This window comes from Zingiber officinale, chromosome 5A (assembly GCF_018446385.1).
Source record: "Zingiber officinale cultivar Zhangliang chromosome 5A, Zo_v1.1, whole genome shotgun sequence".
Classification (NCBI taxonomy): domain Eukaryota; kingdom Viridiplantae; phylum Streptophyta; class Magnoliopsida; order Zingiberales; family Zingiberaceae; genus Zingiber; species Zingiber officinale.
This window is the reverse complement of record NC_055994.1, coordinates 148,305,895-148,322,608: the sequence shown is the minus strand read 5'-3', so window position 1 is coordinate 148,322,608 and position 16,714 is coordinate 148,305,895. Positions and strand designations below refer to the sequence as shown.

The window sequence follows — 16,714 nt, the reverse complement described above, 5'->3', positions numbered from 1 at the left end:
AACCAAGGCGCCTTCTACCTCTTTTCTTCCCTTTCATTCCTAGCTATGCCTCCTAGGTACAATCTAAACCCTTCTTCAATTGCTTAAATCCTATATTCTTGCTAGTTTTGCAATTTTTCTTGCATAATGTCAAAAATAGGAAGCGTCGTATTGTGGATACCACACCAGCAAGGACCCCTTCCACGGACCCGAGATTCCCCTCGGAACAACATAGGATAGATTTCTCTAGGTTTACCTTTGAGTCAATCAAACCTAGATATATTGGTAGGGAGTTTTTGTCACAAAATTGTCAACCCACTATCCAAATGATAACCCATTATCATTTAGATAAACTGGTTGATTGCACCACGACTGTCAATCAAGACCTATGTGCCCAGTTCTATCACAACCTTGAAAAGGTTGATGATAGAACTTATACCACCAGGGTAGGAGGTACTGACATTCAGTTCACTCCATCACTACTTCGCACCAGCCTAGAGATTAGGGAGTCTGAGTGTACATTTTTATGTTATCCGAGTAGGCCCCTACCCTTTGGTGCCCCCTATTCCCACGTTACATTAGACGACATTTACATGCATTTCTATGGGGAGGAGAGACCCTTAGGCCTGACTGAGTTCAGATCCACTCTTCTTCGAGTTCAGGATTATGCTATGTACAGAGTCCTGACAGCTTGTATTCTACCCTTATCAACTCGAGATGTCTCGACGATGCGACCGTCCCACTCGTTCTTCTTGTACGCCCTCACCCAGCACCTGGATATAGACATAGCCCTCCATATGTTTCATAATATTATCCTTGCATCTAACACAGTCACATCTGGAGTAATTCATATGCCTTATTGTCATATCCTGACCCAGATATTCTCCAGCTCTAGGATAGACATTACTAGAGGGGTTCTCATCCCACTTACCCTCTATGATGAGGTCGGTCAGCGTAGCCTTAGATTAGCAGGGGCAGAGATCACTGCCGAGGGGATTCTGGCCTGGAAGGGCCGACCACCACCAGCTGCTGCCCCTGGTGCTCCAGAGGCCGAGGGCGCACCTGATGCAGATGAGGAGTGGCCAGATTCTCTGGCAGAGGACTTCTTCGCAGATCCTTCCACCTCGGCTGGACCCTCCTCCTCAGCCGGGCCGTCATCTTCAGCACCACTCTCTGTCGAGGATAGACTCACCCGACTTGAGATCCAGTCCACACAGACGCGACGAGCTGTGTTAGACAGTCATCGTTTTCTTCGAACTATGCGATATGAGATAGTTGCCGGATTCGCATCTCTTCGAGGCGAGCTTCGGCGACAGGGACAGCCTCAGCCGCCACCTGAGCAGCACCTAGCCGATCCTCCAGCCGACGATCCACCTGCTTGATTCTATCTTTTCACTTGCCTTGACATATTATTGACATCTGGGATCTTTCTGTTACTCAGCTTTTGATGTATATCTTGGATTAGACTTATTATTACTCAGTTTTAGGTGTTATGTTCTATTTTTTTCAAATTCTAGAAAAAACAGTTTTCAAAACTCCAATTTTTCCTAGATTTTAAAATTATGGAATTAACCTAGGATATCCCCCTAGATATCATGTTCCCCTAAAATTAAGTCAGAGCATCTCACAAGCACCTAGGTTTACCTTGATTGTGATTGACAAACATAGAACGGCGTGAGATGCATAGGGTATAGCCTGGACTCAAGAATGCTTATATCTGTGCATCAATATGAGTTTGGGCATTAAATATGCAATAAACATTAATCAAGTTAAATTCTCCAGCTCTAGTCAAGTCTATCTGGACCAAAATAATTTAACTTGACTAACCTAGTGAAAGCTACTGTCCTATAGACAATTAGCAAATAACTAAAGGTTAGACAGTTGGTAAAGAACACTCATTTTTTTTAAGCATATTTTGTTATTTATGGCTCTGATACCTAGTAAACATGACTTATGCTTGGACCTAAGGACCAACTAAACTTAAATAAATAAATAACCTTGTCCTAAAACTTAAACTAAATTCCAATTGACCTTAACTTTCACACCCTATTAAACATAGCTAAACTGTTGACCTTAATTGTGTTCAACTCAATCAAATATCTATAATTGCCCATTTTTGAATTATGGCAAAGGGGGAGAGTAGCAAAAGTAGTAAAAATATGAACATAAATTCAAGTTAAAATTAAAAAATTAGGGAGGCAAAAGTTAAGGGGAGCATATAGGGCAAACTTGCTTTAGTTACCTTGTTCATCTATACTTAGCAGATTTGCCTGTGCTAAAAATGTCTATCTATTTGTTTATTTACTTAACTTTGAATTTGAGTTGCCATAATCAAAAAGGGGGAGATTGTTGGTGCGGGAAGCATCCGACGATCGAACTCGTGTTTTGATAATGGCAAAGAATTCCAAGTTAAGATGTTTTGTAGTCTAACAAGTCTACCTAAGAATTTCAGGAAAGTCCTAGCTGCGGTTAGGCAAAAGGTAAAACCCTAGGGAGTGGTAACCCTAGGTCATAGGGGGTGGTGACCCTATGCGGAAAGTCTTGGTAGGTCGATGTCTTCAGGCAAAAGTCCTAGGGGCGGTAACCCTAGGTGGAAAGTCCTGGTGTCGCGAACCAGGTGAAAGACTGGACTAGCCGGGGAAGCGGATGTCCAGCAGAAAGTCCGGAAGCATCGAGTGCTGAGCAAAAGTCCAGTCAATCTGGAGGATCGACTGGCAACAGGTAAATCTCCTGAGTGGAGTAGGTGAGGACGCGTTCCCCGTAGAGGGAACAGTAGGCGTCGGGTCGACCTAGAGTTTCCGGTCGGAAACCCGAAGTCAGACTCGGACAGTCCGGAGACTGTCTATACTTCGTTTATCATGTTTATTGTGCTAACTTTGTGTTGCAGGATATTGTTTGGGACTAACGTATCTTGCAGGTGCAAAGGAGCAACCTAAAGCCTCGGATGAACAGTGTCCGAGGCGCCTCCATGGAGCTTGGAGGCGCCTCGGGTGCAAAAGCTGAGCTGGCTGCGAAAGTTCATCGAAGGCGCCTTGAAGGGAGTATAAGGCGCCTTGGAAGGCGCCTTGAGCAGGGTATAAGGCGCCTCCAAGGGATGAAGTTCGACCAGTTCAGATCTGATCCACGCGGAAGACTAGGCAGCATGGAGGCGCCTTGAACACCCTTTATAAGGGGGTTTCGACCAGCATCTCATGCAATTAAGTTCTGAGCTTTCCTTCTTCAACGTGCTGCTAACAAAGTCATTCCGAAGTGCTGTTGCAACATTCCGACGACCCGGAGCTTCGTTTTTCTCTTCTTTAAGTTGTCGGTACAAAGTTATTCTAATTGTTGTTACATTTTGTAATCTGTAATTCTTATCGAGCTTATAGTTGTTGCCCACCGGAAGCGATCAAGGATTGCGGGCCTTCGAGTAGGAGTCGCCTTAGGCTCCGAACGAAGTAAAAATCCCCTTGTGTCTTTGTGTTTATTTTATTCCGCTGCATTTTAATTACTCCGATAGTTTTCCGATAATCGAACAAATAGCCACGAGCGCTATTCACCCCCCCCCCCCCTCTAGCGCGTCTCGATCCAACAAATATCTAGGCTAAGTCCAATCTTTTGAAAATACTAGTAAAAATTGGGAATTTTTAATAAAGTAATTTTTTCTAGAATTTTAAAACTAAGCTGATTAAAAAAATCATAACTTTTTGAAAAAAAAAGAAGTAATATTATAAAGAAATAATTTTGACAGTTTAGTACCTATTCTACTAGGCACATGCCTAATTGTCTTCTAAGTGTACTGAACTCAAGTTCAGGTAATGATTTTGTGAAAATGTCAGCTAGACTTGACTTGGACTCAACATAGTCAAGTACAATGTCACCCTTAGCTACATGATCCCTTACAAAGTGATGTTTGACTTCTATGTGTTTAGTCCTTGAGTCGTGGATTGAATTTTTAGTTAAATTGATTGAGCTTATGTTATCAATTGAAATTTTTATATTTTTATATTCTAATTGATAATATTTTCATCCATAATGATTGAGATGCACATTCTCCAATGGCTATGTACTCTGCTTCAATAGTGGATAATGTAACACAGTGTTGCTTTCTACTTGACCAATTTACTAGGCATTGATCTAGAAATTGACAACTTTTACTTGTACTTTTTCTATCTAGTTTATACCCAGCATAGTCTGAGTCAGAGTACCCAACTAAGTCAAACGTGCTAGTTCTATATTACCAAAGGCCTACACTTAGGGCTCTCTTAATGTATCTAAGTATTCTTTTTACATTAGTTAAGTGTAATTCTTTTGCATAAGATTAGTACCTAGCACACATACCTACTGCAAAGAAAATATCAGGTCGACTTGTAATTAGGTATAGTAGACTTCCTATTGCACTTCTATAATATTTTAAGTCTATTGATTTTCCTTTTAAGTCAAAGTTAATTTTAACATTAGTTGTCATTGGGGTATTTATATTTTTAGAATTTTCCATTCCAAACTTCTTAGTTAATTTCTTAGCATATTTGGTTTGAAAAATATAAATTCCTTCCTTTGTTTATTTTATTTGTAAGCCTAAGAAAAAATTAAGTTCTCGTACTAAGTTCATTTCCAATTCACTTTCCATTAATTTAGTAAATTCTTTTAAAAATTTAGTATTGACTGAGCTAAAAATTATGTCATCTACATAAATTTGAGCAATAAAAATATCTGTTTCTAAGGTTTTAACAAATAAAGTTTGATCTATTTGACCTTTGTTAAACTCTTTGGATATTAGGTAGGTTAACAGTCATTTATATAGGCCCTAGGTTCTTATTTTAGTCCATATAAAGCTTTCTTTAATCTAAAAACATGGTTTGGATTGTCTAAATCCTCAAAACCTGGGGGTTAATTTACATAAAATTCTTCTTTGATGAACCCATTTAGAAATACAGATTTTATATTCATTTGGTATAACTTGAATCCTTTATGTGCTGCATAGGCTAACAGCATCCTGATGGATCCAAGTCTAGCCATAGGTGCATAGGTTTCATCATAATCTAACCCGTCAATTTGGCTGAACCCCTTTGCTACTAGTCTAGCGTTGTTTCTTACTATTTCACCTTTATCATCTAGTTTGTTTCTAATACCTACTTAGTGTCAATTATGGATTTACTTGTGGATTTAGGTACAAGTTCTCAGACTTGGTTTCTTTCAAATTGAGCTAATTTCTCTTGCATTGCAATTATCCAGTCTTGGTCAGGTAAGACTTCTTCTATAGTCTTGGGTTTAATTTTGAAAATTAGAATTATTTGACTTAGTTTTCTTTATGTTGATTGAATTCGAACTCCTAGGGTTGGATCATCCAAAATTTGGTCAGATGGGTGATTGGAACTTATTCTAGAAAGTCTTAAATTAGGGTCAACAATTAGTTCTTATGATTCTTTTGGTTTAGGTCTAATTTAATCATCTTCTGTATTTCTTATAATTTGACTATTTTCTTTGATTAAGTCATGTAGGTTGTTTTCTTTATAAAAAATTGCGTTCGTTGTTTCTTCAACTTTTAAGGTATTTTTATTATAAACTCTATAAGCCCTACTGGTTATGAAGTACCCTAAAAAGATTCCTATTGTTAATTTTGATATAAATTTACCTAAATAATCTTTAGTGTTTAGTATGTGGACTTTACACCCAAATATTTTTAGATAACTTAAGTTAGGAATTTTATTGTAGTATAATTCATACGAAGTTTTATTTTAAAATTTATTGATTAATATTCTATTTTGAATATAACATGTCGTATTTATCGCTTTAGCCCAAAATTGGTTACTTAGGTTATATTCGTTTAACATGGTTCTAGCGGCCTCTTGTAATATTCTATTTTTTTGTTCAATTAGACCATTTTGTTGGGGGTTTCTAGGACATGAAAATTCATAATTGTATCCATTAGTTTGATAAAATTTGTTAAACCTATGGTTTTCAAATTCCCTCTATGGTCACTTCTAATTTTTTTTAATTTTGATGTCTTTTTCATTTTCTATTAACTTACAAAAGATCTTAAAGATCTCAAGGGTTTCATCTTTAGTTTTTAAAAATTTTACCCAAGTAAATCTTGACTAATCATCAATTATGACTAAGCAGTATTGGTTTCTGTTTAGTGACTTGGCTCCATGTAAATCAAATAGGTCTAAGTGTAGAAGCTCACGTATTGAGTTGTTCGATTCAGGTTTATTGATTTGTGGGTTGACTTAGTTTGTTTAGCTTATTGACAAGCATTAGAGATTGTATTTTCTAAATTTTTAAATTTGGGTAGACATCTAACTAAGCCATTTTGACTCATTTTTGAAATAAGTCTGACATGAGCGTGACCCAATCTTTTGTGCCATAACTTAGTTTTCTCTTGTTGTGTCAAAAGACACTTGAGTGAGGAGGTTGGTAGGTTAATTGTGTAGAAATTCTTTTTCCTAATTTCCTTAAGTGATATTTCAAGATTTTTGACATTCTTAATTAAGCATTCATAATTTTAAAACGTTACTAAGTATCCAGAGTCACACAGTTGACTTATGCTAAGTAAGTTAAAATTTAATTTATTAACTAATAAAACTTTTCAAAAAACAAAATTGGAACTCAGTTTGATATTACCTATTCTGATTACCTTAAATGTTCCATCGTTGTCGAACGTAACTGACGCTAGGGTTTTGAATTTTAGCTTGGTGAACTTCAATCGGTCTCTAATCATGTGTCTGGAGCATCTACTATCCAACATCCATTAGTCCAAATCGTTATGTTCCTACACATAAAGTATTTGATTTGGATCCAATTTAAAAGGATTGTAAAATAAATTGATTGAGTTTAACCCCTTATTCTTCATCTCACCCTGTCTAGGTTGTTAATCATGTTATACCTATGGGTGATAGTGAGATAGTTGATTGGGTTTCACTTAAGTTTGATTTAATTTTAATTTTAATTTTAATTTTAATTAATTTTGAGTTTGATTTAGTTTTATTGATTAATTTTAAGTTAATTGATTATATTTGAATTAGGTTAATTGATTAATTTATTGAGTCTGAATTTGATTAATTTATAGATTAACTGGTTAGGTTTGAACTTGATTAATTAGATTAATTGATTAATTGATTAAGTTTGAGTTTGATTAAGTTTGAATTTGATTGATTTATTAAGTTAATTGATTAATTGATTAAGTTTGAACTTGATTAATTGATTAAGTTTGAGTTTGATTAATTAAGTTAATTATTTAAGTTTGAGCTTGATTGATTTATTAAGTTAATTGATTAAGTTTGAACTAAATTTTACCTAAGCCATCTTACCCTTTTCTAAATTGTTAATCAGGGAACCTTAAAAGTTTTTGTGAGATGGTTAATTTTATCTTCAATTTAGATTATTATCTAAGGATTGATTAACATTTGAGTTAGACTAAGGTTTAACAGTTAGTCAATTAAATATTTATTTCAATGATTGACTTTCAAGCTGTGGTGAGGCACTAGACCTTCTTGGTTGTTGGATTATCAACCACTTTTAGACAAAGTCTTTCAAAGAAATTGAATATTTAATTTCTTTTATGAAAATCCTAAGTCTAACTAGTCAAGTGTGAATCAAGTCTAGGCCCTTATCTACCATAATCTAAACATGTATAGTATAGTGAAAGCAATAAAGCAAGCATCAAATAAGTCTATCTAATGATAAAAATGGTCTTTCTATTGGCTTCCCCTGGATCATAGCCTCGATACGGTCTATCAGATCCTTGGGAATCCAATATTGACCAAGTCCAACTTGATTAATCAAGTTCGACTTGGGGACCCATGCACGAACTAATCTTCTATTGGTATAATTAACAAGAGATACATATGATTTAAATTTATGTTTAGCCTTATATCCAAGTCCGGATCGATTGTATACGGTTCTTTATTTTTTACAAGAATTAGATCAAGATTCTTGGAACCCAAGGTGAATCATTCCAATGTATCCTTCAGTTCCTTGACTTGATTTTTCAGACTCGAATTTTCTTCCTCAAGTAGTTGGACTTGAATTGAAGTTCTATTCTAAAAAGATTCAGTCAAGGAGCTTGGGTTAGTCACTTCCTTAAGGGTTGTTATCTCCTTTTGGAGTGACTTGACCTAGACGTTGGATTTGGTTAGCTTATGCATGAGATAGTTTACTAAGTTATGTAGTTTATTTATTTGAGAAGAACTTACAATGGGGTTAGGCCCTTTGAAAACGGATATGGATCCGTGGCTTCTCTCGGACTTGGTTTCCAACTCGCTCTCGGTTTCAGATTTGTCGACTTATTCTTAGGCCGTAAGTGCGAGGAAGCTTGTTGGTGTCAACCTTTTTGCATGTCACGAGACACCCCAAATTGATAAAGATTGGAACTCGACTGAACTAAATAAAACTCGTGTAGTATGAAGTCCCAAGTCATATTTTTCCAATGATAACTCGTAAATGTGTGAAAATCCTAGAATTGGTTCCAATCAAAATCTAATTCTAACTTGAATACATCTAGGTTACAAAAGTTCATTGGAACAAATTAAAATGAATCTAGAAATGTAATTCTCATCTAAACATGATACACTCATTTCAACAACCTTGTATCAATTAAATTCAGATTCAAATGTATCACTAAATCCAATCAATTGATTCTCACATCTTCAACTCATCATAATAATAATAAGGAAACTCAATAGTAAAAACAACTTGTAGATGTCTAAATTTCATCCAATACACAATTACAATCTAATTCAACAACTAAGCTCAAAGGCTCATTCTCTACAACATTGGACAAAGGTAAACAATCAACTCCTCAAGTTGAGCATACACAAATTCAACTTCATCACAGCAATAATAGATTCCATGCAGATAATAAAATCTTGCTAACTAAGTAACCGAAACTAATGAACTTGCCAATAAGAACATCTAATTTAAAAGCACAAACTGGTTGCCAACTAATCCAGTAGTTAAACAAGATTCAGATTGAAGAAATTCAAAGAAATCAAGTAGCAAAACTGAGAAATCAAATCTGAATTGCAAAACTAGGTTAGTATAAGAACATAACTGGGATTTTAGCAAAGAAAATCAGATATAAGTTGCAATAAACTGAATCAAAGAAGAGATGTAAGGAAAAGAAATCAGATCTTCAGATCTGAGCAAATTCGAACACAATTGAAAGACAAAATCAAAGAAATCTAAAACCCTAAACATTCCACAAACCAAAACTGGATCAGATCTTCCTCATTCTGCCAGAAACAGAGCCACCTCTGGAGAACACCCTTCGGGTGACCACCGGCAAAGAACTGAGCTTCCAACTAATGCATCCTCTCCAATCACAGCCTCTGGAAACCGCCCTTCGAACTCACGGATCGGGTAACACTCACATCGCACGAAATCAGTAGCTCGACTCTGGAATTTTGCATCACTCTGCCAATTGATCAGATCGGTGCAAATTCAGCAGATGGAATGAAGATGGAATGAAATCTGAATGCTTCTGGGATCTCCCTTCAAGCTCCGGTGGCTGATGAGATAGCAGAGCATGGGAAACGCCCTCTGCCTGGATCGTGGAAGGAAAGCAGAATCGAGCTCACGAACTGAGAAACACCCTCGTTTGCGATCTGACATCGGACAACGAACGTTGGTAGCTGGATGATCGCCGGCGACGAAGAAGGACTGCTCACGGATCTGGAATGTGGAAGGGAGCTGCGGCCGTCGCGCAAAGAAGAAGAAGAATGCACAGTAGAGAAATCGTAACGCTGAGCCCAGGAAGCACTATAGCTTCTCGCGGGGTTTAAATCTCCTCAGATCTGATCCAACGACTGAGATGCTTCAGAGCTTGATCAACGGTAGAAAATCGCCTAAAATATGATCCAGAAATACTGATCTTCATCTACGATCCAGATCTACTAATCATTAGGTTGAATGAGCCGGATCTTCAATGGATGGCTCCGATCTACTTGATCTTCAATGGAAGGTCCAAAACACTCCAAGGCTTAATCGCCTCGTTTAGCCCTAGATTTGAGCCCAAATGTGACCTGGTCTGATCGGGTACATGACCCTTTTGATGCCTACAAAATAATAAACAAATATTAGCATCAAATACCATGACAATAGACTAATTTACAATTATGTCCAATATCACATGCAATTTATGAAATGTAGAGTAATCATGAGTTTAAGCTATGAATAGACCAATAAAAACATGCATTATGAGTCAAAATAATATAACAAAATCATGGTTATCACTTGTCTATTCAACCTCTTCACCAGAATCTTCTGAAAAGGATTCATCCCATGTTGCCTGTAGTGCCTTTTTCTTCCGTTGCTTCTTTGTTTCCTTCTGGTTCGGACAATTGGCTTTGATGTGTCCCTTTTTTTTTTTTTGCAGCCATAGCAAGTTACTTTGGACTTAGCTTTTGGACTCGGTTGCACTATTTTTGATTGGATCACCTTCTTGATGTCCTTTTTGGTGAATCTTTTCTTCTTCTTGTAGAGTTTTCGTACAAGGTTGATGAGCTCGGCAGTGATCTCGTCATCGTCATCTTCTAAGTCCGGTTCATCTTCGGACTCGGGTTTGGTTCTGCGCTTTACTTTTGGTTCCCGCATCTTAGTTGTACCTGCGACCAAAGCAATACCTTTCTCGACCGGTAGTGCATTAGTCTATTCGTGAAGTTCAAATTCAGAAAATAATTCATCTAATTTAATTTGCAAAAGATCTTTAGATGTAAGCATCTACCATGGATGCCCACAAAGTGTTCCTCGGAAATGCATTGAGTGCATACCCAATGACGTCGTAATTTTCCACCTTTTGTCCAATTGCATGGAGACCGTTGAGGAGGTCTTGGATGCGTGAAAAAAAAAGTTGACTTGTCGATTCACCTTCCTACATTTTTATATTATAAAGTTTATTTAATATCTAATCACGTCTGCTTACCTTCGTGTGGGAAGTTCCCTTGTACAGCTCAATCAACTTTTCCCATAATTCTTTCATACTTGAAAACTAACCGACTTGGTTCAGCTCTTCTTTTGTCAGGCCGAATTGTAGAGTCTGAGTAGCTTTGGCGTCAGCATTGATCTTCTTTCTAGTTGGTGCATCCCATTTGTCGCACGGGACGAGGTCTCCATCTTCGGTAGGATATGCGAATCCCATCTAGATGATTATCCACATCTCGACTTGTGTCTTGAGGTGGTACTCCATTCGGCTTTTCCAGTAGCCAAAGTCTTCGCCGGTGAAGAGGGGAGGGTGTGCAGTGCTATACCCCTCTTGGTAGGCCATAAAAAATATTCTTGCACAGACAACAACAAAGAACTCATCCCAAGACTAGATCTGGGCTTAGTAGTGTGGAATAAAGTATTAATCAAATAAACGAACTCGAGTGGTGTTGCACTAGTTTCGAGAAGAAAGCTCGATTGTGATAAAACGGATCCGAATGAGACAACTGTACTAATTCCGATCGACTCCAAGAAAATTTAAAAACTAATACGACGAAAAAAACTTGCTTAAATGGTAGTTTCACCAATTCAAAGAGACCTCACTCTGATACCAATTGTAAGATCATTGCACTAGAGGGGGGGTGAATAGCACTAGTGGCTTTCACGTTCGTTTGAAATTGTTCGAGTATAACACAGCGGAATAAGAAAGACAAGACAGAAAGAAAGCAATCATGAACACCAATAGTTACATGGTTCGGAGCCCGTGGCGACTCCTACTCTAAGACCCGCGCGTGAGAGTGCTTTCAATGGACAATCCACTAGTCAATCGAAAATTACAAAGAGATTTACAATTGTAGTACAAGTAATTTTTAAATAAAACAATACCGACGACTTAGAGAATTAGATCTTCAGCGTAGTCATCGTCGGAACAGCTTTCGGGCCTCAAGAGGCTTTATCGAAGCAGTATGCAAGTGCAGAAGTCATTCTGAATGTTGTTGAGTAGCCCCTGGTCGAATGCTGCTTATACAGACTATTCCGGGGACCTGGAACCCCTCTGGGTGCCTAGACCATGTGTCCCGGTCAATCGACGCGCTCCATATAGGCTTATGGATGATTTTTCTGGTCCGGGCGCCTGAACCGCCTGGGCACCCGGACCGCTTGGGCGCTCAGACCCAGAATCAGAAAACTTTAAAAGGGTGAGGTTTTGTTTGATTTCAGGATTAGACAAAAAAAATTTATCAAAAATATCCTACAATATTTACACTTTGGATAAAAATATCCTTAAAATTTTCATAACAAAATTCTTATTTTAAATTATAAAAACTAAATAGAAAATAAAAATATGTGATAATTTATTATATATATATATATAAACTTTAAAAATCTAAAGTTCAAAAATTAAAAAAAAAATTACATATATATTATTATTGTAACTTAGAATAATACAGTAAATTATTAAATTAGATTATATATTAAAATCTTAAAATAAATATATATTTTTTATATTATCTAAGTTGAACTAAATAATATTATGTTATATTTTATTTCCCATAACTTTAATTATGTGATTATTCGGTAATCATATAACCAAAATTATATATAATAATTTGAATCAATCATTCACTAATATTTTACGAGAATGTTTAACTTTCCTATTCCCAATAATCACTAATCGAAATAAACACAAGAAATAAAATGTTAAAGTAATATTATTTGATAGTAAAGTTTAATTTTTTAATATGTTGAAAGTCCTAGGGTTACCTCCTCTTAGGATTTTCCACCTGCGCCTAAGAACACTTAGGACTGACTTTCTTGCAAGCTTATTCAACCTTGTTAGACATCATATAACCTTAACTTTGGACCATTTATCATAATCAAAATTCTTTATATATATATATATATATATATATATATATATATATATATATATATATATATATATTAGGAAAGTAAAAAAAATAAACTTAAAAAACATTAAGTTTAAAATAAAAAATATATATATTGTCAGTTTTGTAATTTAAAGTAATACAGTAAAATATTAAATTAGCTTATACTTTGAAATTTTAAAATAAATAATTTTTTTATATTACCTAGGTTGAACCAAATAACATTAGGTTATGTTTTATTCTTTATAACCTTGATTATGTGATTATCTGGTAATCACATAGCCAAAGTTATATATAATCTATGTCCGATGATTTCTCATAACTTTATTTAGTTTAGGTAATCGGTGATTACCAAGTAATGATCCATGTTCGACATGTCACCAAAAAGAGCATTTAACCCAGAATCAGAAAACTTTAAAAAGGTGAGGTTTTGTTTGATTTCAGGGTTAGACAAATTTTTTTTAATCAAAAATATCCTCCGATATTTACACTTTGGATAAAAATATCCTTAAAATTTTCATAACAAAATTCTTATTTTAAATTATAAAAACTAAATAGAAAATAAAAATATGTAATAATTTATTTTATATATATATATATATATATATATATATATATATATATATATATATATATATATATATAACATAAACTTAAAAAAAAATCTAAAGTTCAAAAAAAAAATACATATATATTATTATATATTAGTTTTGTAACTTGGAATAATACAGTAAAATTTTAAATTAGATTATATATTAAAATCTTAAAATAAATATATTTTTTTACATTATCTAAGTTGAGCTAAACAATATTAGGTTATATTTTATTTCTCATAATTTTAATTATGTGATTATCCGGTAATCATATAACCAAAATTATATATAATAATTTGAATCAAACAAACACTAATATTTCATGAGAATGTTTAACTTTCCTATTCCCACTAATCACTAATCGATATAAACACAATAAATAAAATGTTAAAGTAATATTATTTGATATTAAAGTTTTTTTTAATATGTTGTATATCTTGACTCTTTCTTTAGTTTATAAAAGCAAAAACAATTTATAGTGAGCAATATAAGAATCATTAAATAAAATAATATTATTTAATCACTAATCGAAATAAACACAAGAAATAAAATGTTAAAGTAATATTATTTGATATTAAAGTTTAATTTTTTTAATATGTTGTAAATCTTGACTCTTTCTTTAGTTTATAAAAGCAAAAACAATTTAGGGTGAGCAATATAAGAAACATTAAATAAAATAATATTATTTGCGAATTTTAAATATCTAAAATTTATATAGTTTTTTGTTTAGGTTTAAATAAAAAATAAATGGAAGGGAATTTATTATTTCAACATTAATATAGATACACTTACCTTATTTGCGAATTTTAAATATCTAAAATTTATATAGTTTTTTGTTTAGGTTTAAATAAAAAATAAATGAAAGGGAATTTATTATTTCAACATTAATATAGATACACTTACCTTAATTTTGTATAAATTCTAGGATCACATTAATAGAGATATGATTGCTTACATTTTATATAAAATTCAAAATTTATTATTTTAACATTAATAGAGATAAGTTTACATTACTTTTATATAAATTTTAAGATAGTAATAAAGAGAGATAATTGCTTACATTTTGTACAAATTTAAAATTTATTATTTTGACATTAATGGAAATAAACTTATATTAATTTTGTATAAATTTTTAGATTTATTAATTTTATATAAAATTTAAGATTACATTAATAAAGAGATAAACTCAGATTTGTTGTAAATTTTAAAATTTATTATTTTCACATCAATAGAGATAAACTTGCATTAATTTTAACATTAATTTTGTATCAATTTTAAGATTACATTAATAGTAAATTACATATTTAAAAAATGAAAATCATTTACCTTTTATTTATTTTTAATGATTCTTATATCTTACTAATTATAATTTTTTTTTTGTGTATTTATAAACTAGAGAATGGACTAAGATTTACAACATATTGCAATACTAAACTTTCTTATCATTTGAATTTTTACATTATGTTTCTTCGCATTTTATTGTTTATTTTGATTGGTGGAGCACAAGCAAGATCATGGAACGAGAAAGCTAAATACACACTTAAAACCATTCAGGTCGTTATTAATATTTCTTTTGAGAAATTAGAAATAGTACTTTTATTGAAATTATTATTATTATTTTTTGTTTTAGACAATAACGGGAGATCTATTTGACTGTATTGATATGTACAAGCAACCAGCATTCGACCACCCTTTGTTGAAAAATCATACTCTTCAGGTATTTAGTATTCAAAAAGAAATAAGTCAAATTGATATGATATTTTTTATTGCATGGTATAGTTCCTTTTGCTCTTTAACTGATCAGATAATCTTTGCAGTTAAAACCAAGTAGTCTTCCAAAGGGAATGAAGCTTGCAAAATCTAAACCAGTTTCTTTTTATGGATTCAATGATACTTGTCCTTCTGGCACTGTTCTCATCCACCGTGCTCGGAAACAAGATCTAATTGAGTCTAAGCTCTTGAGAAACCAATTTAGAGCACAAGCCATAGCTAATAACCCAACTGCAGAAGGAAGTCACGTGAGTTATTTTTTGTTAATCACTTTTATTAACTATGACTATTACTATTGCAATTCTAATTCATTATTTATGGAGTTCAAACATAAATAATATTTGCATTCTACACAGTATGCAATAATTGAAATGGTACATGATGAATTTTCTGGAGCATATGATCCATTTTATGGAGCATACGCAAAAATGGCGACTTATAAGCTTCCAGATTTACAAGCTAGCCAAACATCATCCAGCACTATATATCTTTTTGGTGATAAAAATGTTCCAAATAATGAACTCAATGTGATCCAGGCCGGTTGGCATGTAAGTTAATATAAATTATTTACTAATATTATTTTATATAGTCACTAATTTATATCTAATTTCACAGGTTTCACCAATCATGTATGGTACCAGCTATCCTCGTTTTTTTACTTTTTGGACCGTAAGTATAAATCTTTTATATTTTTTTCTTTTATCTTCATATATATTCTCAGATAACATATTTAATTATGTATTTTCAGATTGATGGGTACGAGAAAACGGGATGTGGAAATTTAGAATGCCCTGGTTTTGTTAGCACCACAAATATTTATGGACCTGGAAGTTTTATTCCTGAATTTTCTACTTACGGCGGTGAACAGAAATATCTATCCATATTAATTTCTAGGGTAATTCTTTTTAAAAAAAAAAATGTGCTATTTTATTTTTATTGAAGTTTAATCCTTATTAATAAATGTTGTGTATTTTCATTTATAGGATTCTAGTACAGGGAATTGGTGGGTTACCTATAATGATCAGCTACCTCTTGGGTATTTCCCTAAGGAATTGCTTCCTAAGATGGATGATTACGCAGACGCTGTTCAAATGGGTGGGCATGTTTACTCTCCCTTGAATGTACCGAGTCCTCCTATGGGTAGTGGTCATCCAAGTAATGAAGGACCTAATAAAGCTGCTTATTTCATTCAAGTTCAAGCAGTGGATTCCTCGAATAAGTTGACCAATTTTGACACTGAATTTATTAAGTCTAAGTCTGATATTGGTGATTATTATAGCATATCTGATGATCATGGATCTGGTCAAGATAAATATGTTTTTGCTTACGGAGGAGCTGGAGGTTTCACAAAGTAATATCAATCTTGAGTGGAATAAATTGTATTAGATTCATTAATAAATTCATGTCAGCTTTCTTTTACTTGCGTTCCCTCTTGTTGGAGAAAATTTTGTTAAATTTCAATCTAAGTTTTTTAATGGAATCATTCAGGCCAAAATGGATTCTTATCATGCCCAAACCCAGCATTCCACTGTGATAATGAACCCATTCTATATCCCCTGGAGCATTTCAAGTATATATATATATATA

The 16,714-nt window shown here is 33.7% G+C and overlaps 1 protein-coding gene across 1 annotated transcript; it reads left to right on the top strand.

Moving 5' to 3' along the window:
* Positions 1-13,129: 13,129 nt before the first annotated feature.
* Positions 13,130-16,482, top strand: LOC121980156. The gene is made up of 7 exons (XM_042532119.1): positions 13,130-13,186; positions 14,988-15,074; positions 15,175-15,375; positions 15,484-15,675; positions 15,743-15,796; positions 15,876-16,022; positions 16,111-16,482. The coding sequence occupies exons 1-7, from the start codon at positions 13,130-13,132 to the stop codon at positions 16,480-16,482; spliced, it is 1,110 nt and encodes a 369-aa protein (XP_042388053.1).
* The last annotated feature ends 232 nt before the right edge of the window (positions 16,483-16,714 follow it).